Source organism: Aotus nancymaae, unplaced genomic scaffold, assembly GCF_030222135.1.
Source record: "Aotus nancymaae isolate 86718 unplaced genomic scaffold, 86718_ANA_hifiasm-v0.15.2.pri h1tg000021l, whole genome shotgun sequence".
Classification (NCBI taxonomy): Eukaryota; Metazoa; Chordata; class Mammalia; order Primates; family Aotidae; genus Aotus; species Aotus nancymaae.
In genome coordinates this window covers 2,688,675-2,704,464 of record NW_026988433.1, presented here as the reverse complement: position 1 = coordinate 2,704,464, position 15,790 = coordinate 2,688,675, and the positions used below count along the sequence as shown (strand labels likewise).

Here is a 15,790-nt window from a genome sequence, read left to right as displayed (position 1 = left end):
GTACCTCCTGTTCTCACGTATCAGTGGGAGCTAGACATTGAGTCCACACAGACACAAAGATGGGAACAAGAGAAACCGAGGACTATGCGATGGTGGAGGGGGGCAGGGACAAGGGCTGAAAAACTACCCACAGGGCTCTGCTCACTTCCTGGACGACGGCATCACTTGCACCCCACACCTCAGCATTCCGCGCTATACCCACGTCACACACCTGCACACGCACCCCAATGAATCCAAAATAAAAGTTGAAAGTTGAAAGAATCAAAAGAACTATTTTGGAAATATGAGTACATATACATATCACTAAACATCATTAGATAATACGTATGGAGAGAGAGGGACAGAATGGAGGCGGGGAGAGGGAGAGAGGGAACTGAACAGAAAACATTGTTCTGCTCACAGGAGATGGTCTCAGAACACCAGGGGAGTGGCCGGGCGCCGTGGCTCACGCCTGTAATCCCAGCACTTTGGGAGGCTGGGCGGGCGGATCACCTGAGGTCAGGAGTTCAAGATCCACCTGACCAACATGAAGACACCCTGTCTCTACTAAAAATACAAAATTAGCCGGGCGTGGTGGTGTACGCCTGTAATCCCAGCTACTTGGGAGGCTGGGGCAGGAAGAATTGCTTGAACCCAGGAGGCAGAGGTTGTGGTGAGCCAAGATCATGCCATTGCACTCCAGCCTGGGCAACAAGAGCGAAACTCCATCTCAAAAAAAGACCAGGGAAGCAAGTGAGAAACACGCCAAGAGCAGCAGAGAGAGGATTGGGAGAAGCAGCCCAGTGTCTTCTGTCACAGCACAAGGAGCACAGGTGGCGGGATGAGAGGACCCAGGTATGCAGAAAAGAACCAAATGCTCCGGCCTCTTTCACCAGGAAAAATGAAACACTGTCTAAAAATAAAAAGCACTTTGGCTGCAGGAAAGGCTGGATTTTAAAGTGCAATGAATTGTCTACACGATTCAGATTCGGAGTCTTTTCTGAATGCCTAATCTAAAACGTCAGTCATTTCTGCCAGGGAACAAAACTTTCCCACAGCAGGCTTTGTTAACTTCTCCATACTGTTTTGATTTTGTGGATAGTCAATTTAAAAACTTGACTTTTTTCAAGTGTTACCTGAGTTAAACAGAATGTGAAGGAACCCGGGACCCCTACAGCGTACGCAGCTGGGCAGCCCCTTCTCCCACAGTCAGGGATCAGAACAGCTGCGGCTGCGTGAGGACACCTGCTTTCCGTTCTGCTGGAGGAACTTATTGTAAACGTGATCTAGTGAATGCAATTCCAAGTGTGGAAAAACGCCAGTGGAGGAGAACTCACGGCTCCAGCATTTTCCAAGCAAGTTCTCAGCACTTTCCAGATGAGCTGAGGTGGCAAGTTTGTGGCATCAGAGTGTGCAGCAGGGTCAGGGGCTAAGGCCGGTGCTGGTGAGAGTTGGGGTGGCCAACATCCCCCTTGAAAGCCTTTCACGTCCCTCCGCCAGCCTACGTAAGAGTACATTCTCTCAGTAGGTGGCTCATGCTCCAGGACCGTGACCTGTGACACTCATCTTTGTCTTCAAGTCCAAAGTCACAGGGACCATGCAACTGAAGGAAGCCAGGAGTGGAGCAGAGGCCAGCCTCCAAAGGAAGGCCCCTTCCAGAGAACTGCCCCCAATGTCACGTTGTTTTGTGGGGACGATGGGGTGCAGTAGAGGTGGGCGGAGCACTTGGAACTGAAGGTATGTGAATAACATCCCGGGTATGCTGTGACTCCACCGTATCGTCTTCCAGAGAGGATGCACCAGATGTGCCGTGAGTGCCGGACCTCCACAGGGCGAGAGCAGCAGCCCCCTGGAATGTGTCAACAGAAGCTTGGCTTCACTGCAGACTGGACCGGGCAGGTGGGGGTCCCTCATCCTTGGTGGTGGCAGTCAAGACTGAAAGATGCACTTACCTGCAGCTGTCAGTCTGACCTGGGGGGAATGGGCACTGCCTCCCGGCCTGCCGAGGAAGTGTGCTGGCCTGGGGGGGTCTTTGCTAGGAGGAGGAGGAAGGGCGTGCATATCACGTGGGAGGGTGTGCAGGGCTCGTGCCTGGCCGCCTGGGTGGGCTCCCAAGTCCACGGGTGCCATGAGAATAAACACCGTCTTCCTCAGGAGGGACTTTTCCCTCACTCCCAGGCCCAGATTGACCACCCTCACCGCGACTGTCCATTGTCATTTCTATGGAGATAAAGGGCATCCTCTATGAAACAGAGCTGACAGCTTTTGACTTTTTGTCTTGCAGGGGAACCTGAAGAACAGGGCTCTCCTTTTTAAGGGACAAAGCTTTGTCAAAAAACTTACGAATTTTTAAACTCTTCCTCCCTGGACACAAAGAAAATGTGCTATACTTTCCTCACTTTATAGGCTCAGTAGCCAAAATAACAAAAAACGGGAGAATACAGAGGGGATTTTCAGAGTTGATTCCTAAAAATAGAACCCTCTTTTTTCTAGAGGGGTTTTAGAAGGGTAGGTCTACAGGCCTTCTGTCTGACAGGTAAACAGTTAGATAAATGCAAAGACCAACATTGCAAAGGACAAAAGGCAGATCTAATCAAGTTTGCATCTGAAGACATCCATCAACGCTGAGGCCTCTTTATGCTAATTACATGGCTTAGACTTTATTAGCTATGAAGCTACATAATTTTTGAAATCACCTCTTTATGCTAATTATATGGTTTAGAATTTATTAGTATTAAGCTACATAATTTTGTTTCTTTATAATCATGAAGGGCGTTTTTTTAAATTTTGGAAATCCAGAGACTATTAAAAGTTATAGTATTTTTAATGATAGATTAGGAAATGTACAGTTCACAGACTTAATTTCCTCTGAAAAAGGAAAGCAATGCTTTTGAAATATAGCAAATTCCTAAGATGTTATTTTCTAATATTTTCACAAGAAAAACAGAATGAGTAAATGAGAGAGGCACGTCCTGCCTGCTCGGCCGTCACTGACGGTTCACCTCCCAAGGCCTGGCCGGCTTCTCCTCCTCCTCAGGTGGGCGAGAAGCACACTCTGCTCTTGTTTCGTTCTGAAGCCACGGTAGGTGCCGAGGTGTGTATTTGTGTGTCAAGTGTCTGGTTTTAGCTGTTTTTGTGTGGTTTCCTGGCTTGCTCCAGAAGTCCGCACAATTAAAGCAAAGCTATCAGATTCGTCAGTTCACGCTTTTCCAAGTGATGTTCAGCGGCTTCCTCCTGGTAAAGCTGTTGACATAGAATTGCTCTTTCACCCAATTTAACAAGTGTCCTACTGAAATTAAGACACACATGCAGCCTTTGGAATTCTTCAGCTTCAGAAGAATACAACCAAATTGTAGCCTACGACTCTGACAACGAGGGTCACCCCAGCAAGGCTGCGGGCCCAGGAATGGTTTTCTTTGACTTCCTGGCTCAAGCACAGCTTTCAGTGCTCAGTCCTAGGAGACTGGAACAGAAGACCTACCACGCCTCTTCCAAACGACAGCCTTTCTTGACGCCCACGGCATTAACTTTTCACCAGCTAGACCATCACCAGGTCTGAACTTTCATTAAGGGTTGGCTGAACTCTGATTATCTGAAAGTTTGGCAACACGTACGTGTCCACAGTGATGTTCGGGGATTGACTGATGACTAGCACCGTCCGGGGATTTTTCCTCATTGTTTTGGAGTTTTTTCATTCATTCAATGCTTGCAGTCTTCACTCGTCACAGTTACAATCAAATAAAGACTCAAAAACTCGCCCCAACCACAGAGAGAACGAGAGCCTTGAACAGGAGGATTGGCCTTTTCCCCACCTCGTTTCTCAAGACAGAACATCTCGGACAGGGCATTTAACATGAGAGCAGGAGAACCTATTTATTAAGCTCTGTAGTTCCTACAGAGGGAATCACACTCAAACCCAAGGAACATCTGAGAGATACTCACTAGGTTTAGAATACCCGAAAGGAATCTGGATTCCACTAACCCTGCTAGTTGATGTGTATTAAGTGCCGTCAATGTTTTCCGAGCCCGGCTGCCTCTTTTATTATTCAGTTAACTGCAAACACTGTTGGCTGAGGATCTTTAACACTGCATGAAATGTTCACTGGTTAAAGAAAAAAGCAATCTAAAAACTGTTAAGATGGAAAAGGAAACTTCTTTCTTACTGTTTGAATTGTACAAGGAAGAAAAAGTCTGGCAGGAAACCGTTTTAAAGGCTCTCTTCTGCTCTATGAAGCCTTTCTTCATTTTGAGTTGATGAGAAGACCAATTGCCTCTTAAACTTCAGCTATTTCAGTGTGATTCAAGGTGGCTTTTTGGGGGCCTAGACAATCCAGTTCTCCTCCCTCAGCCCTGCCATGCCAAACCGAGACGCTTTCTCCTCATCTATGTCTGTGGTATTAAGAGTTCTCTGTGTGTGTGCACGTGTGCGTGTGTGTGCGTGCGTGCACATATGTGTGTGTGCGTGCGTGCACGTGTGCGTGTGCGTGCGTGCACATGTGTGCACGTGTGCTTGCGTGCACGTGTGCGTGTGTGTGCACGTGTGTGCGCGCGCACGCACGTATTCCTGGAGCCCTGGTCCCTCTGTGCCGATGACCAGCTCTATTTTTGTACATAATACCTTTTAGAATTATCCTTGCCATGACTGGTTCTAATAACAAAAGTACCCTCCTCTTATCCCCCTCTGCGGACTGAATTCCGAAAAGTCAGAAAGATAAGGGAAACGGCCTGCCAGATGGCGACTCATGAGCAGGGGAGGTGACCGGATAGGTGCGGGGGGCACACATTTCAGGGCACGCTCGGCTGCACTCCCTAGGACTTAGCTCCGCGGCCAGCGTGTCTTCTGCAGACAGACTGCTTTCCCTCATGGGAGGCTCACAGACCCGAGGCACACCGACATCTGGCCTGTGCACCTGCCTTAGGCTCTGACGCTGAGTGTCCCAGGAAGCCCCCTATGCCAGGCCGAGGGAGGTGACACAGAGCAGACCCTTCAGTGCTTACCCCGTCAAGCTCTCCAGGGAAAAATCGGCGGGGAGAAGGTGGATGTAGCAGGCCGACTGGATATGTCGAGAATACTTACAAATCGGTTTATCTTGTCGTGCCATTCCTGCCTTCTTTTTGCCATGAATAACAGAATGTTCTGTGCTTAGCTGAAAATGCTACTCCTAAAATTGTGCTCAAGCTTAGATGGAGTAAGCAGCCACATGCTCCGAGGCTGAAAGACAGAACAGCAATGACGGGGCCACTAACCGATGGACGGGACCGTGACGGGCCGCGACCTCTGGGGACCAGCGCTGCCGCGGGGAAACCTCCGGCCCATGTGATCCGCCCTTCCTGCAGAGGCTGGGTTCCCTAAAATCTAAAGACAAAAGAACAACAAAGTCGTAAGTCTCGCCGGCGTTGTGAACTGAAGAATCCAGTTAGCCAAATCAAGTGGGTTGAGAAGCAGAATCTCTAAAGGCAACTAAACTTAGCTTTTAACTGAAAGGTTAGCTGAATGGCCTGAGAGAACAAAGCCACGCGCCAGCGCCCGTGGTCCGCTTGGGGCCGCTGCTGGGCGCGTGGTGGGCGGGGGCAAAAATCACTCCTTGGGGGGTCTCTTTTGGTTGCTGCTGGGAGTGCTGAAGACACATTTTGGACCAAAGAGACAGTGGCTGGAATACACCTCGCCCCACCCTGGCGCCTCGCACTGCTTGAGCCACCCCTGGTCTCCACGTGCCCCCAAAGCTTTCACAAAAGGGGGCAAAATGCTGCAGTGCCACCTGTCCTGCTTGGATAAAAGTTGTGTGTGAGGTTTCAAAAAACTCCAAGACGGAAGTATCTACGTTTTATCAGCTGCAAAACTCAACATTCTACTCCGAATCTGAAGATGCCGGTGACATTCTAGGACTCAGACGGGTCTCCCTTCTGGCTAAATCCACCTTTAGATGAAGGTTAGGACTGACTAAAGAGAATCGCAGTAAAACCTCCAGCTCGCTAGTGAGTCAATGGAGTGAGGAAGTTCTCAGGAACACAGGTGTGAACGGTGGGAAGGGCGCTGGGGAGGAGGCGTGCCTGCGGCGGGGCCTGCTGCGGGGAGGGGCGGCTGCGGGCTGCGGTGGGCGGGCGGGTGAGCCACGGAGCGTGGGTGCTGTGCCTCTGCTGGGTGGGCCCATCGCGAGCACACGGGCTCAGACCCGAGGCCTGGCGCCATGCGGATGGCTCACCTGTGTTTTCAATGAAAAGGTCAGCATGACGGGAGCAAATGTTCTGAAAAGAGGACACAATATAGATATGAATGAAGCCTTCGATGAATCCCTACGCTCAAAACCAACAGCACGCCCGGACGGCAGGGCGCGGGGCGGGGAGAAGGCGGATCATGGAAAACTGGTCCTGGAAACTGTGGGCACAGAAAAGAAATGGGGAAGAAAACCAAAAACCTCGGAAACGATGTGCAAAAAAAAAAAAAATAGATTCTTCAGTCATTGTTCTCTTTTCTTGGTTATGGATGAAGGCCAAAAGCAATGAAAAAACTCCAAAACAATGAGGAAAAAACCCTGGACAGTGCTAGTCATCAGTCAACCCCTGAGGATCGCTGCGAACACGTGCGTGTTGCCAAACTTTCAGATAATCACAGTTCAGCTAACCCTTAATTAAAATTTAGATTCAGTTGTCCTTTAATTCAAGCAGCCATACTCATTACTGATTCTGGGGGGTGGAAATCATTACGCTAAGCAAAGTAAAGAAATCTTCAGCATGGTCAAAAGATTGGGAAGCAAACGGGACTTGAGAAATCAAAAATGCAGGGAAAACGAAAGAGAGCCAGCAGCAGGGTCCCCGGGATGGACACCAGAGCAGCAGGGTCCCCGGGATGGACACCAGAGCAGCAGGGTCCCCGGGATGGACACCAGAGCAAATGGAAAACCAATGAGAGAATGGAACGGATTGGTTGGGCAAGTGGCTGTGAAAAGGAGGTTTACGTCACACACCGGGGGGCCTTGAATGACTGTGGGAGGTGGCTTTGTGTGTTGGGCAGCTGCCCGACTCTCGGGCATGGTTATGCTTTTCTTCCAGACACCCCGAAAATCTTGGTGCTCGGTGGGCTCGCCCCAGCTGTGCTTCCTGGGGAGCAGCCTCTCCGGGCTGGACTGGGGGTCGTTGCTCCTGAGGACGCCACCAAGGCCCACCTGCTCCCCAAAGTCCTCCTCGACGCTGTTCTGCCGGGTCAGCGTCCGCCGCCGGGCCAGCAGCGGCCTCAGGGCCCTCCTGCAGGGACAGTGGCTGGGGCTGGGGCTGCACATGGCCACGGTGTTTCCAGAACCAAACCTCGACTCCTCCTCTTCACTGCCACAGTCCAGGCCGCTGTCCGGGCTCCGGGTGGCCGAGCGGCTGAACCGACAGCCCCTGTCTTCCAGAAGGAAGTCCTCCATGTGGGGGACGGCCCCCGAGCCCCTGTGCTTCACCGGGAACCAGGAGCCCTGAGGGCCCTCGTCGCCCCGGTAGGGCCGGCCGGGCCTGAGCTCTCTGGCCAGCCCGGTCCTGGTCCTGGGGGCCGGCCCCGCACCCTGCTTGTGCAGCAGCCCACAGCACTCCCCGTCCTCTTCCGCTACTTCGGGGATACTGAAAAGTCTCTTCCTGTGCTGGGGTTGGTGGGGAAACTCGGGCTGCTCCCAGAAAGCGCCTTCAGAGGTCCTATGCTCAGTGCACTCCTGACGGGGGTGGTGTGTCAAGAGCTGGTGCGGGAAAGACAGTGTGTGGCCAGCATGAAGTGGGGGTCGGGGGAGGAAAAAAAACACAGACAGAATTAGTTCTGGAGGCAGCGAGGGGGGAAGCATGCGTCTACTCGGGCCGGGGCATGCCGTGGAGGGCTCTGGAATGAAGACAGAATGGGTTACGGGCTGGTGCGGGGTGGAGGCCGAGGCAGGGCACACGCAGAGCTAGCAGGCCAGGCAGGAGCCAGCGCCATGCATCCAGCCAAGGACAGGGCAGGTCAGATGCCAGCAGTGCCGCTGCTGTGGGGGGTGGGTGTGGCCACAGTGCCAGGGGAGACTGCCCACAGCTACATCCTCAGAAACCCTGAGGGCAGCTGCTACTGGACAGTCCACCAGACCACTGGGTCTGCTTCCCTGCCGGTGCTCGGCATCCTCTGCAGGCCTTTCTGGTTAGGCCGACGTGTCACCTTTCTCCCTGCTAAGACACAACCTGCACGAAACCACGCCATCCCCGGCCCTGCCACCAGCGCCTGCACACCATCGTGCAGAGTCTGTGTCAGCAAAGGACTGGGGTCTACCTGTCTCCTCTGCATCCTACATTCTGAGGTCCCTGAGAGCCACACCTGAGCCACCACGGCCTCTAGCGGGTGGCATGGAGCTGGCCACGCTGGGATCTGCTTCACCAGTGTCCGTGGCTCTTCTACGGCCTGTCTGCATGTCATCACTCCGCCAGGAACAGCCCTCAACTCACCCTCTACCTGAAGAGCGTGTTCTCACGATGAAGGACTCCTGACTGGTCTCTCCTTTGAAGGGGCTTGGCTGACTGCCCAGGCAAAGTGTGTCCCTGGCTCCTGGCCATTGGCCCTGGGGATGCTCAGTACAGATGAGCCACATGGGCACAGAATAGGGCGACCGGTCTGTCTCTGACCGTGGGCCCCTTGAGCTCTGACCTGACGGTCTCTGGCTGTGGGCCCCTTGAGCTTGGAGCCCATGCGGGATTTGCCCAATGCAGTGTCTGCCACAGCCCTGGGGCTTGCATGAGCCGGGCAAGGAGGCACCGGGCACACACACACTGCAGCCGGCGGCTCTCTCCCTTCACCTCCTGCAGGTTTGGGGAAACATTAGCTAACACTGGAGCGAATAAGGATGCTGAAAACAAACCATCCTCGGAGTACAGGGATGGCAACCCCGGGCACTTCCCCAGACAGGCGGGATGAGTGAAGCGGGCCAGCAGGGGCCAAACGAACACATCAGGGCCGAGTTCTGCCACAGCTCCCCACTGCCAAACATGTGCCCCGAGTGGCCAGAGCTCCGTGATGACCCATGATTCTCTAAAGAGAATCCAGAAATCCAGACCAGGTTACATGATTGCTAAAAACTGACAGCACCCTATGGCTGGGAGAGGGAGGCTGCTGCCATCCTGGCCAAGCCCGAGCCCCGGCAATCCCCGAGTTGCTGAGAGGTGGAGCGGGTGGTGCTGTGTCTGTGTGTGTGGAGGGTGTTCTGCCCAGCAGGTTTATAACGAGCTCGCTTGACCCTGGGCCATCTCCTGAGGAGAGAAGGTAACATGATTTCTCTACTAAACAATTTCCACGAAGCCTCATCCCGGCTCTTCCTCCGTCAAAAGGAGGGGCGTCAGGGACATGGGAAGACAAGCCGGCCCGACTCATGGGTCCTTTCTGGATGCTCCCGGCTCTGGGGCACACAGAGGGGCCATGGGCCAGACTGGACCACTCCGGAAAGGCTGGTGTGAACCGGCTGTGGGGTGTCCCTGGGAGCGGCAGGGTGGAGTGCGGGGCTGTGCGTGCTGCGCCATGCAGGGTTTGCATAAGATCTGGCATGTTCTTTGGTGACAGGACATCCCCAAGGCCCTGCCAGGGCTGTCGCGGGAGAACATAAGTCAGTCTTCTCTATGCAAGTAGGCGCCGAGGCGGCAGGCCAGATTTGGATGAACCTTCTGTCCACCATTCAAAATGCACGCCCTGTGTTCCTGGAGAAAGCCGGGCCGGGAAGCTTCGCCCGGGGGATCTTCCTCACCAAGGCCTTTTTCACTTGGAAAACCCACAAAGCTCCTACCAATGGCTTGCCCTTTGTCTGTCTGCCATGAGGCTGGGACCTGCAGAGGGCACCCCTCAGCCTTGCACAGGGCCTGGTGCCTGGAACTGGTCACCCCACACTGAGGAGTTGGAGCACACCGCCCAGCAGTCACAGCAGCAGCGGCCAAGTCTCCCAGAGGCCAGGACTGAGGGGAAGCCACATGGAGGGGGAACCTACCCTCCTTGAGCTCAGCGTTCCTGCAGGTAACCTCCCATCGACCCCTGGCCGATGACCTCTGCCAGAGCAGGAGGGAGGGCTGCTCGGGTCTAGCGGAGGTGGTCTGAGCAGGTGCATGGAGCCTCCAGTCTGTCTGTGAGGCCGGCATGATTGGAAGCGGGCCAGCCCTTCCTCCACGCCCATCTCCTCCCACCTCACTGCGCTTGACTCCCGCCCACCACCCAGCAGGGTCCATCGTAGTCCCCTCCTCTAAGGAGCTCCCTGCCGACCACACCGTCCCAGCCTCCACCTCAGACTTAGAGGCTGATTTGTGTGCTCTCAGCTGCAGATTTTCTCAAGATGAGACTTAAGGCTGCAGGGGGCAGGGGGCTCTTATTTGTTCTATTCCTCCCACTCCAGTTCCTGGCACAGGGCTGGGTGCCCCCTGGAGGCTGCCAAATGGATTCCCCTAAACTCCTTTACCCAAACCTTTTGGCAAAGAGCAAGACAGGAGTGGAGGTGATTCCCGAATGCAGATTCAATAGTGAGAAAGAAGCGAATCCAAATCCGAGGGCTACTGGTTGCAGGGCAAGGCCCCTCTGGAGCCGGCCTCACCAGCCCCAGCAAAGGGACGCGGATGGAGCTACTCTGGCGACAGTGCGCAGGGCCCCTCCCGCCACCGCTCACCTTGAGGGCATTGTGGGATGTGCCGCTGGGCCGCCTCCTTCCCCCGTCTTCCAGCTGCATTTCGGAATACAGCTCCTCCTCATCCTCCTCCATGATGTCTGAGAGGTCAGACCCCCGGCTGCTCTCCGTGTGGTACTCGTCTCCATGGCAACAGTGGGGCTGGGGGCCAAGAAGAGGGGCGACTTAGAAGACACATGGGCAGAATGGTCCATTTCTGGGCACCCGCGGCTTCTCCAGCTTATTGGCTGAACAAAGGCTCCACACCCTGGTGACAGTGGGGATCAGGGTCCAGCAGCTGCACACGGGATCCAGCGTCGTGTGAGGAGGCCGGGATGGTGGAAGGGGGAGTGTATATGCAGCATAAAAGGGCACTTTGGTTTTAAAACATGCCACATTGCCTGACAAACACACACAGAGACGTTGGCAGACAGCCCGGCCTGGCAGGAGGTGGAGCCACCGTACAGTCTGTGGGCTGCTCCAGCCCCAGCCCGGCCTCGGCTCCAGATGAAGGTTGTGCAGATAGCAGGGCCTCCGGGTGGAGGCTGGGGGCAGCGTCTTTAGATGGGAGGCCACCTAGTAACACGCCAGCTTGGAGACGGTGACAGCCCTGGTGGACTCCCATAATTTTACGCATACAGGGAAACTGAGGCCCACAGAACTGAGAATTTCTGTCCGTGATTACGCAGATGATCTTCTAACAGAGCTGGAATTAGGCTGAATGGAGGCCTGAAGAATATCTGTTCCCGTTGCCTTTTCCAATGCGCAAATCAGCGCCTTCCCTGACCTCTGCTCAGGTTTTAAACGCAGAGAAAAGGCTGGAGCACTTTGGGTGGGACCCGCACCCCACTGGATTTTGAGATCAGCATCCTGGTGCCAGCAGCAGCAGCTGGGTTTCCACTCACAGAGAAAGTGCCCCGTCAATGTGGTAATGATGTTTAAAGTGAAATAAGTAAAGCTTCAACAACTCAAACCACGCGCTCTGATGCGCTCAGATTTATGAATGCAATACACCATAAAGATATTCTGCTTTTGCCATGTGGTGTTAAGAACAGTTGATTTTGCCGGTGGGTGGCAAGATGAAGGCACTCAACAGCATTCTGTGGCATGTTTGTTTAAACAATACTCTGGTGTCAGTTACTAACCTAGACAAAGACGTGTCTGCGCTGGCGTGACGGTCAGCCCCTGCCTTGCTGAGGCGGCCACGTGGCCATGCAGGTGGAAGGCTCCCCTGCCCCGAGCCCGCGAGAGTGAGGATGGGAAGGGCCCCGGCCGGGCGATCTGCAGCACCAGCCTCTGAGCTTTACGCCAGCCCTGACGCTTCCAACCAGGCACCAAGTGGAAGGCATGAAGCGAGCAGGGTTTACATGGATAAACGAAGGTGAAACTGCAGCTCACGAGGCCCCCAACACCCCCAGGCAGGGACTTCCTGTGCCACAGCACAGTCTCACTTTATTCAACCCAGCAACGAGCTAGGCGCCAACTCTTGGGACAGAAGCGGGTGTCCAGCACTAGCCAGATGCTCGAGGTCAGCCCTCCCCACTCCTGGACTAGTATTCTAAGCAGAGGTAGCCAGCGTTTCCGTGAGATGTCCAGTGACTGGCCAAAGGCACTCAGCCAGTAAACGATGGCTGGGCCTGCCTCTGCTGACAGAGAACATGGCCTCCGAACTCCACCGAGCAGGTGCCTCCTTGGGGGACACACGGCCATGTCCAGTCCTCAGTGGAGAATGCTGGCAGGCAGCCCTCCATGGGGAGAGGGGAGGTGCTGAGCCCACATCCAGCAGGAGGTCCGTGGCTATAAATTTCACTTACAGAGAAGCTGAGGCAAAGCCTCCCAAGGATTTTGATCGTCACTACAGCAAGCTTCAGTCTTGCCACTCAGAGAACCACCTCTGCTTCCCCAAACGAAAAATCACAGATTCCTCTTAAAAGCCTCTTTCTGGAGATTTATTAAGGGTGGAGACTTTCGGTTACATGTGGAGTGGGTTCTGGGGGCCTCATGTTCACCTTGGGTGTGCTGATTAACTTGACTGGGACAGTCTTCTTATTTTGTCTCACCCTGTTGCCCAGACTGGAGTGTGGTGTCGTGATCTCAGTTCAGTGAAACCTCTACCTCCCAGGTACAAGCCATTCTCATGCCTCAGCCTCCTGAGTAGCTGAGATTACAGGCACCCACCTCCATGCCTGGCTAACTTTTGTATTTTTAGTGGAGACAGGGTTTCACCATGTTGGCCAGGCTGGTCTTGAACTCCTGACCTCAAGCGATCCACCCGCCTTGGCCTCCCAAAGTGCTGGGAATACAGGCATGAGCCACCACGCCTGGCCACGTGTGACAGTCTTTACACAATATGTACCCACATCCAGTCATCAAGACCTACACCTGGTCAGTGAAATACTTTTAAAAATAGATAACTGAAGATATTATTTATGGTATAGTAAGCATTTCTCATTGTGGACTTATGAAAATACATTTGCAATATTAGAAGAACAGAGGTGATTTTTTCAGCGCAAACGTGCAGCCTTCCTGCTCTCATTCATTCATTCGACAGTTATTCATTGAGCACCTACTATGTGAGAAATGCTAGAGATACCGTAGTCAACTGAAAGTGGTGGCTTCCACCAGCTAGAACGTCAGTGACTCTGAGCAGATGGGATAGCGCGGAGGGTGAGGGAGCACGTGACAGGGCGGGCAGTGTGGGGAAGCCGGCGGTCTGTGCACCAGCTCAGCTTCAGCCACCCTCTACCCGCGTCGTGATGCGTCACCCAGCCAGACGCCATCTGCATTCTTCGAATTGAATCAATATTTAATGTTACTTTTAAAGAAAATATCTCAACTGTAAATGAAAAACAAGTATCGCTTGTCAGATAAATGAACGCAACATAAAACATGGCTGCTGAATATTAATGCTTTTTAAATTTTCATAGAAACAGACCTGTTTGCTCTGTTAAAAAAGCAGGCAAGCACGAAAACATGGAAACGGCGTGCTTGGCCAAGCAGACGTCCTCTGCGGTCTCACCAGAGGGACTGAGAGGCACTCGGAAGCTCAGAGCTGTGTTTCTGCTCTTATCTAGAAAAGTCATCTCTTGTGGCAGGTGCGGTCATCCAGAGCTGGGCGTCAGCAATGGTGGCCATCAGCCACGTGTGACTGTGTACATGTAAACTAATCTGGATCTAATTTTATAGGAGTAAAAATTCAGGGCCTCGGTCACACCTGCCACATGTCAAGGGCTCCGTGGCCACCTGGGGCCGTGGCTGCCGTAAGACAGTGCTGAATGCTGATCTCAAAAACCAATGGGGGTGTGGGTCCCACACAGAGGACCAGTGCCCCAGCCTTTTCTCTGTGTTTAAAAGCTGAGCAGAGGTCAGGGAATGTAATGATTCGCTCCTGGATAGGTAGCGAAAACATGGCACGTTGGAAAAAGCATGGAAACAGATATTCTCCAGGCCTCCATTCTAATCTCATTCCAGCTCTGTTAGAAGACCATCTGCGTAATCACGGACAAAAATTCTTAATTCTGCAGGCCTCAGTTTCCCTGTAGACGTACATTTACTGAGCACTTACTATGCGCCGGTTGTGTCTGGCGTGCCATCTGACATACAAAAAGCCCCAGAGAACCTGTGCTGTGGTGGCCGGGGTTGCTGGCTCCACATTTGCTATGGACTAAGTTGTATTTCCCTGCCCCACCCCACCCCATTCAGATGTTGAAGCCTTAACCACCAGTGAGATTAAGATTAAATGACATCATGATGGCAGGACATAATGCAATTGGACTGTTTTCCTTATACAAAGAGGAAAGACACCAGGGATGTACAGAGAAGAGGCCATCTGAGGGCTCAGGGAGGAGGTATGGTCTGCAGGCCTCAGGAGGCCTCCAGGGAAACCAACCCTGCAGGTGCCTCGCTCCTGGGCTTCCAGCCCCCAGCACCATGAGAAACAGACTTCTGACGTTTGAGCCACCTGATCTGTGGTACTCTGTGATGGCAGCCCCAGCAGACCAGTACAACAGTCAGCAGAAATCCTATTTCCTGAACTCATCCAGGGCCTAGCACCAAGAAAATGAAGCATCTATGACCCAAAAGACCAAAACAAATACCTCTTTCTCAGCTGAGATGGCCCCGAAGCTTAGGGAAATAAAAGTCAGCTGGGACCCAGGGTTTGAGGCCTGGCTGGCACGGCAGCTATCTAAATTCCTACGCTGCAAGAAAAATCACACTCTTGCTAAACTCCCGAGCAACAGGAGCTGTGGAGGAGGGGCTAACTCCTCCCAACTCTCAATTACAACCCAGACCACGCTCTTTTCAGATAAGCGACTATAGACATTACGCCAGTTTTGGTTTAAAGAGGCTGAGGCCCGTTTAGCTTAGGCGTTGAGTGCTGGGGTTCACCTTTTGATGAAAGAGCCAATTCCACCTCACTGTAACAGGAAAACCCTGCCCTGCAGTGCACATGGAGGATGCTACAGCTACGTCTACTCACTGCACATGTGTGCAGCTCCCCTTGGAGGGAAGGGCAGCTTTTCCCCCAACCCGAATGCACGCGACTCCCTGTGTAATGTGGACCCTGTGAGGCATAAAAACCACCTGCCCTTCCTTCTTCAGAGAGAGTACCCTCAGCACACGCCAGAGCCTCCCTCTTCCTGCTCTGCAAGCCGATATCACCAATAAAGCTCTCCTTTCTACCGCGGAGCCATCCCGGTGGGCTTCTGGACGACACATCACTGATAAGCCATTCGCCAGAATCCGCTCCCTGTCTGGTAGTGGCCACGTGACCTCAGTCTGGTCAGGGAGATGTCATGGAAAGTCTGACTGATGGAAGTCTGGGTTCCATCCATCCCTCTTCTCCTTCTTGGGGTGCTCTCACAGGAGAGCTATGGCAGCTACTCTGTAACCACGAGAGAAAGGCCGACAGAATGGGAGAGGAGCCGAGACCCCCGACACAACAGAGAGCCAGATTGACCTGGCAGCCTCCTCCTGCAGACTGCCCGCAACGTGGGCAGCCAAGCGTCTTCATCATCATAGCCATGATTACGTGGACATTCTGTTTCTGAATGGTTTTGATCTTCCAGATGAAGACCCTCATGGCTGGAGGAGTCGGGGGACTTGCCCACTTGTGGTTTGTAACCAGCCAGGACGTACACCCGGGCCCGAGGGTGCCAGTCCCCACTCTGGGGGTGCGCTGCCTT

At 53.4% G+C, this 15,790-nt stretch overlaps 1 protein-coding gene across 10 annotated transcripts in view; it reads right to left on the bottom strand.

Moving 5' to 3' along the window:
• The window catches only part of RIMBP2 (RIMS binding protein 2), a 340,749-nt gene that overhangs the window by 23,370 nt on the left and 301,589 nt on the right, over positions 1-15,790 (bottom strand). For 7 of the 10 annotated variants that reach the window (XM_064379555.1, XM_064379553.1, XM_064379556.1 and 4 more), the window contains 3 exons: positions 10,608-10,766; positions 6,945-7,688; positions 5,227-5,335 (listed from right to left, as the gene is read on the bottom strand). In XM_064379555.1, coding sequence (XP_064235625.1) covers positions 5,227-5,335; positions 6,945-7,688; positions 10,608-10,766 — 1,012 coding nt within the window. The remainder of the gene's footprint in view (positions 1-5,226; positions 5,336-6,944; positions 7,689-10,607; positions 10,767-15,790) is intronic. The other 3 variants (XM_064379560.1, XM_064379559.1, XM_064379561.1) reach the window with 1 other exon arrangement.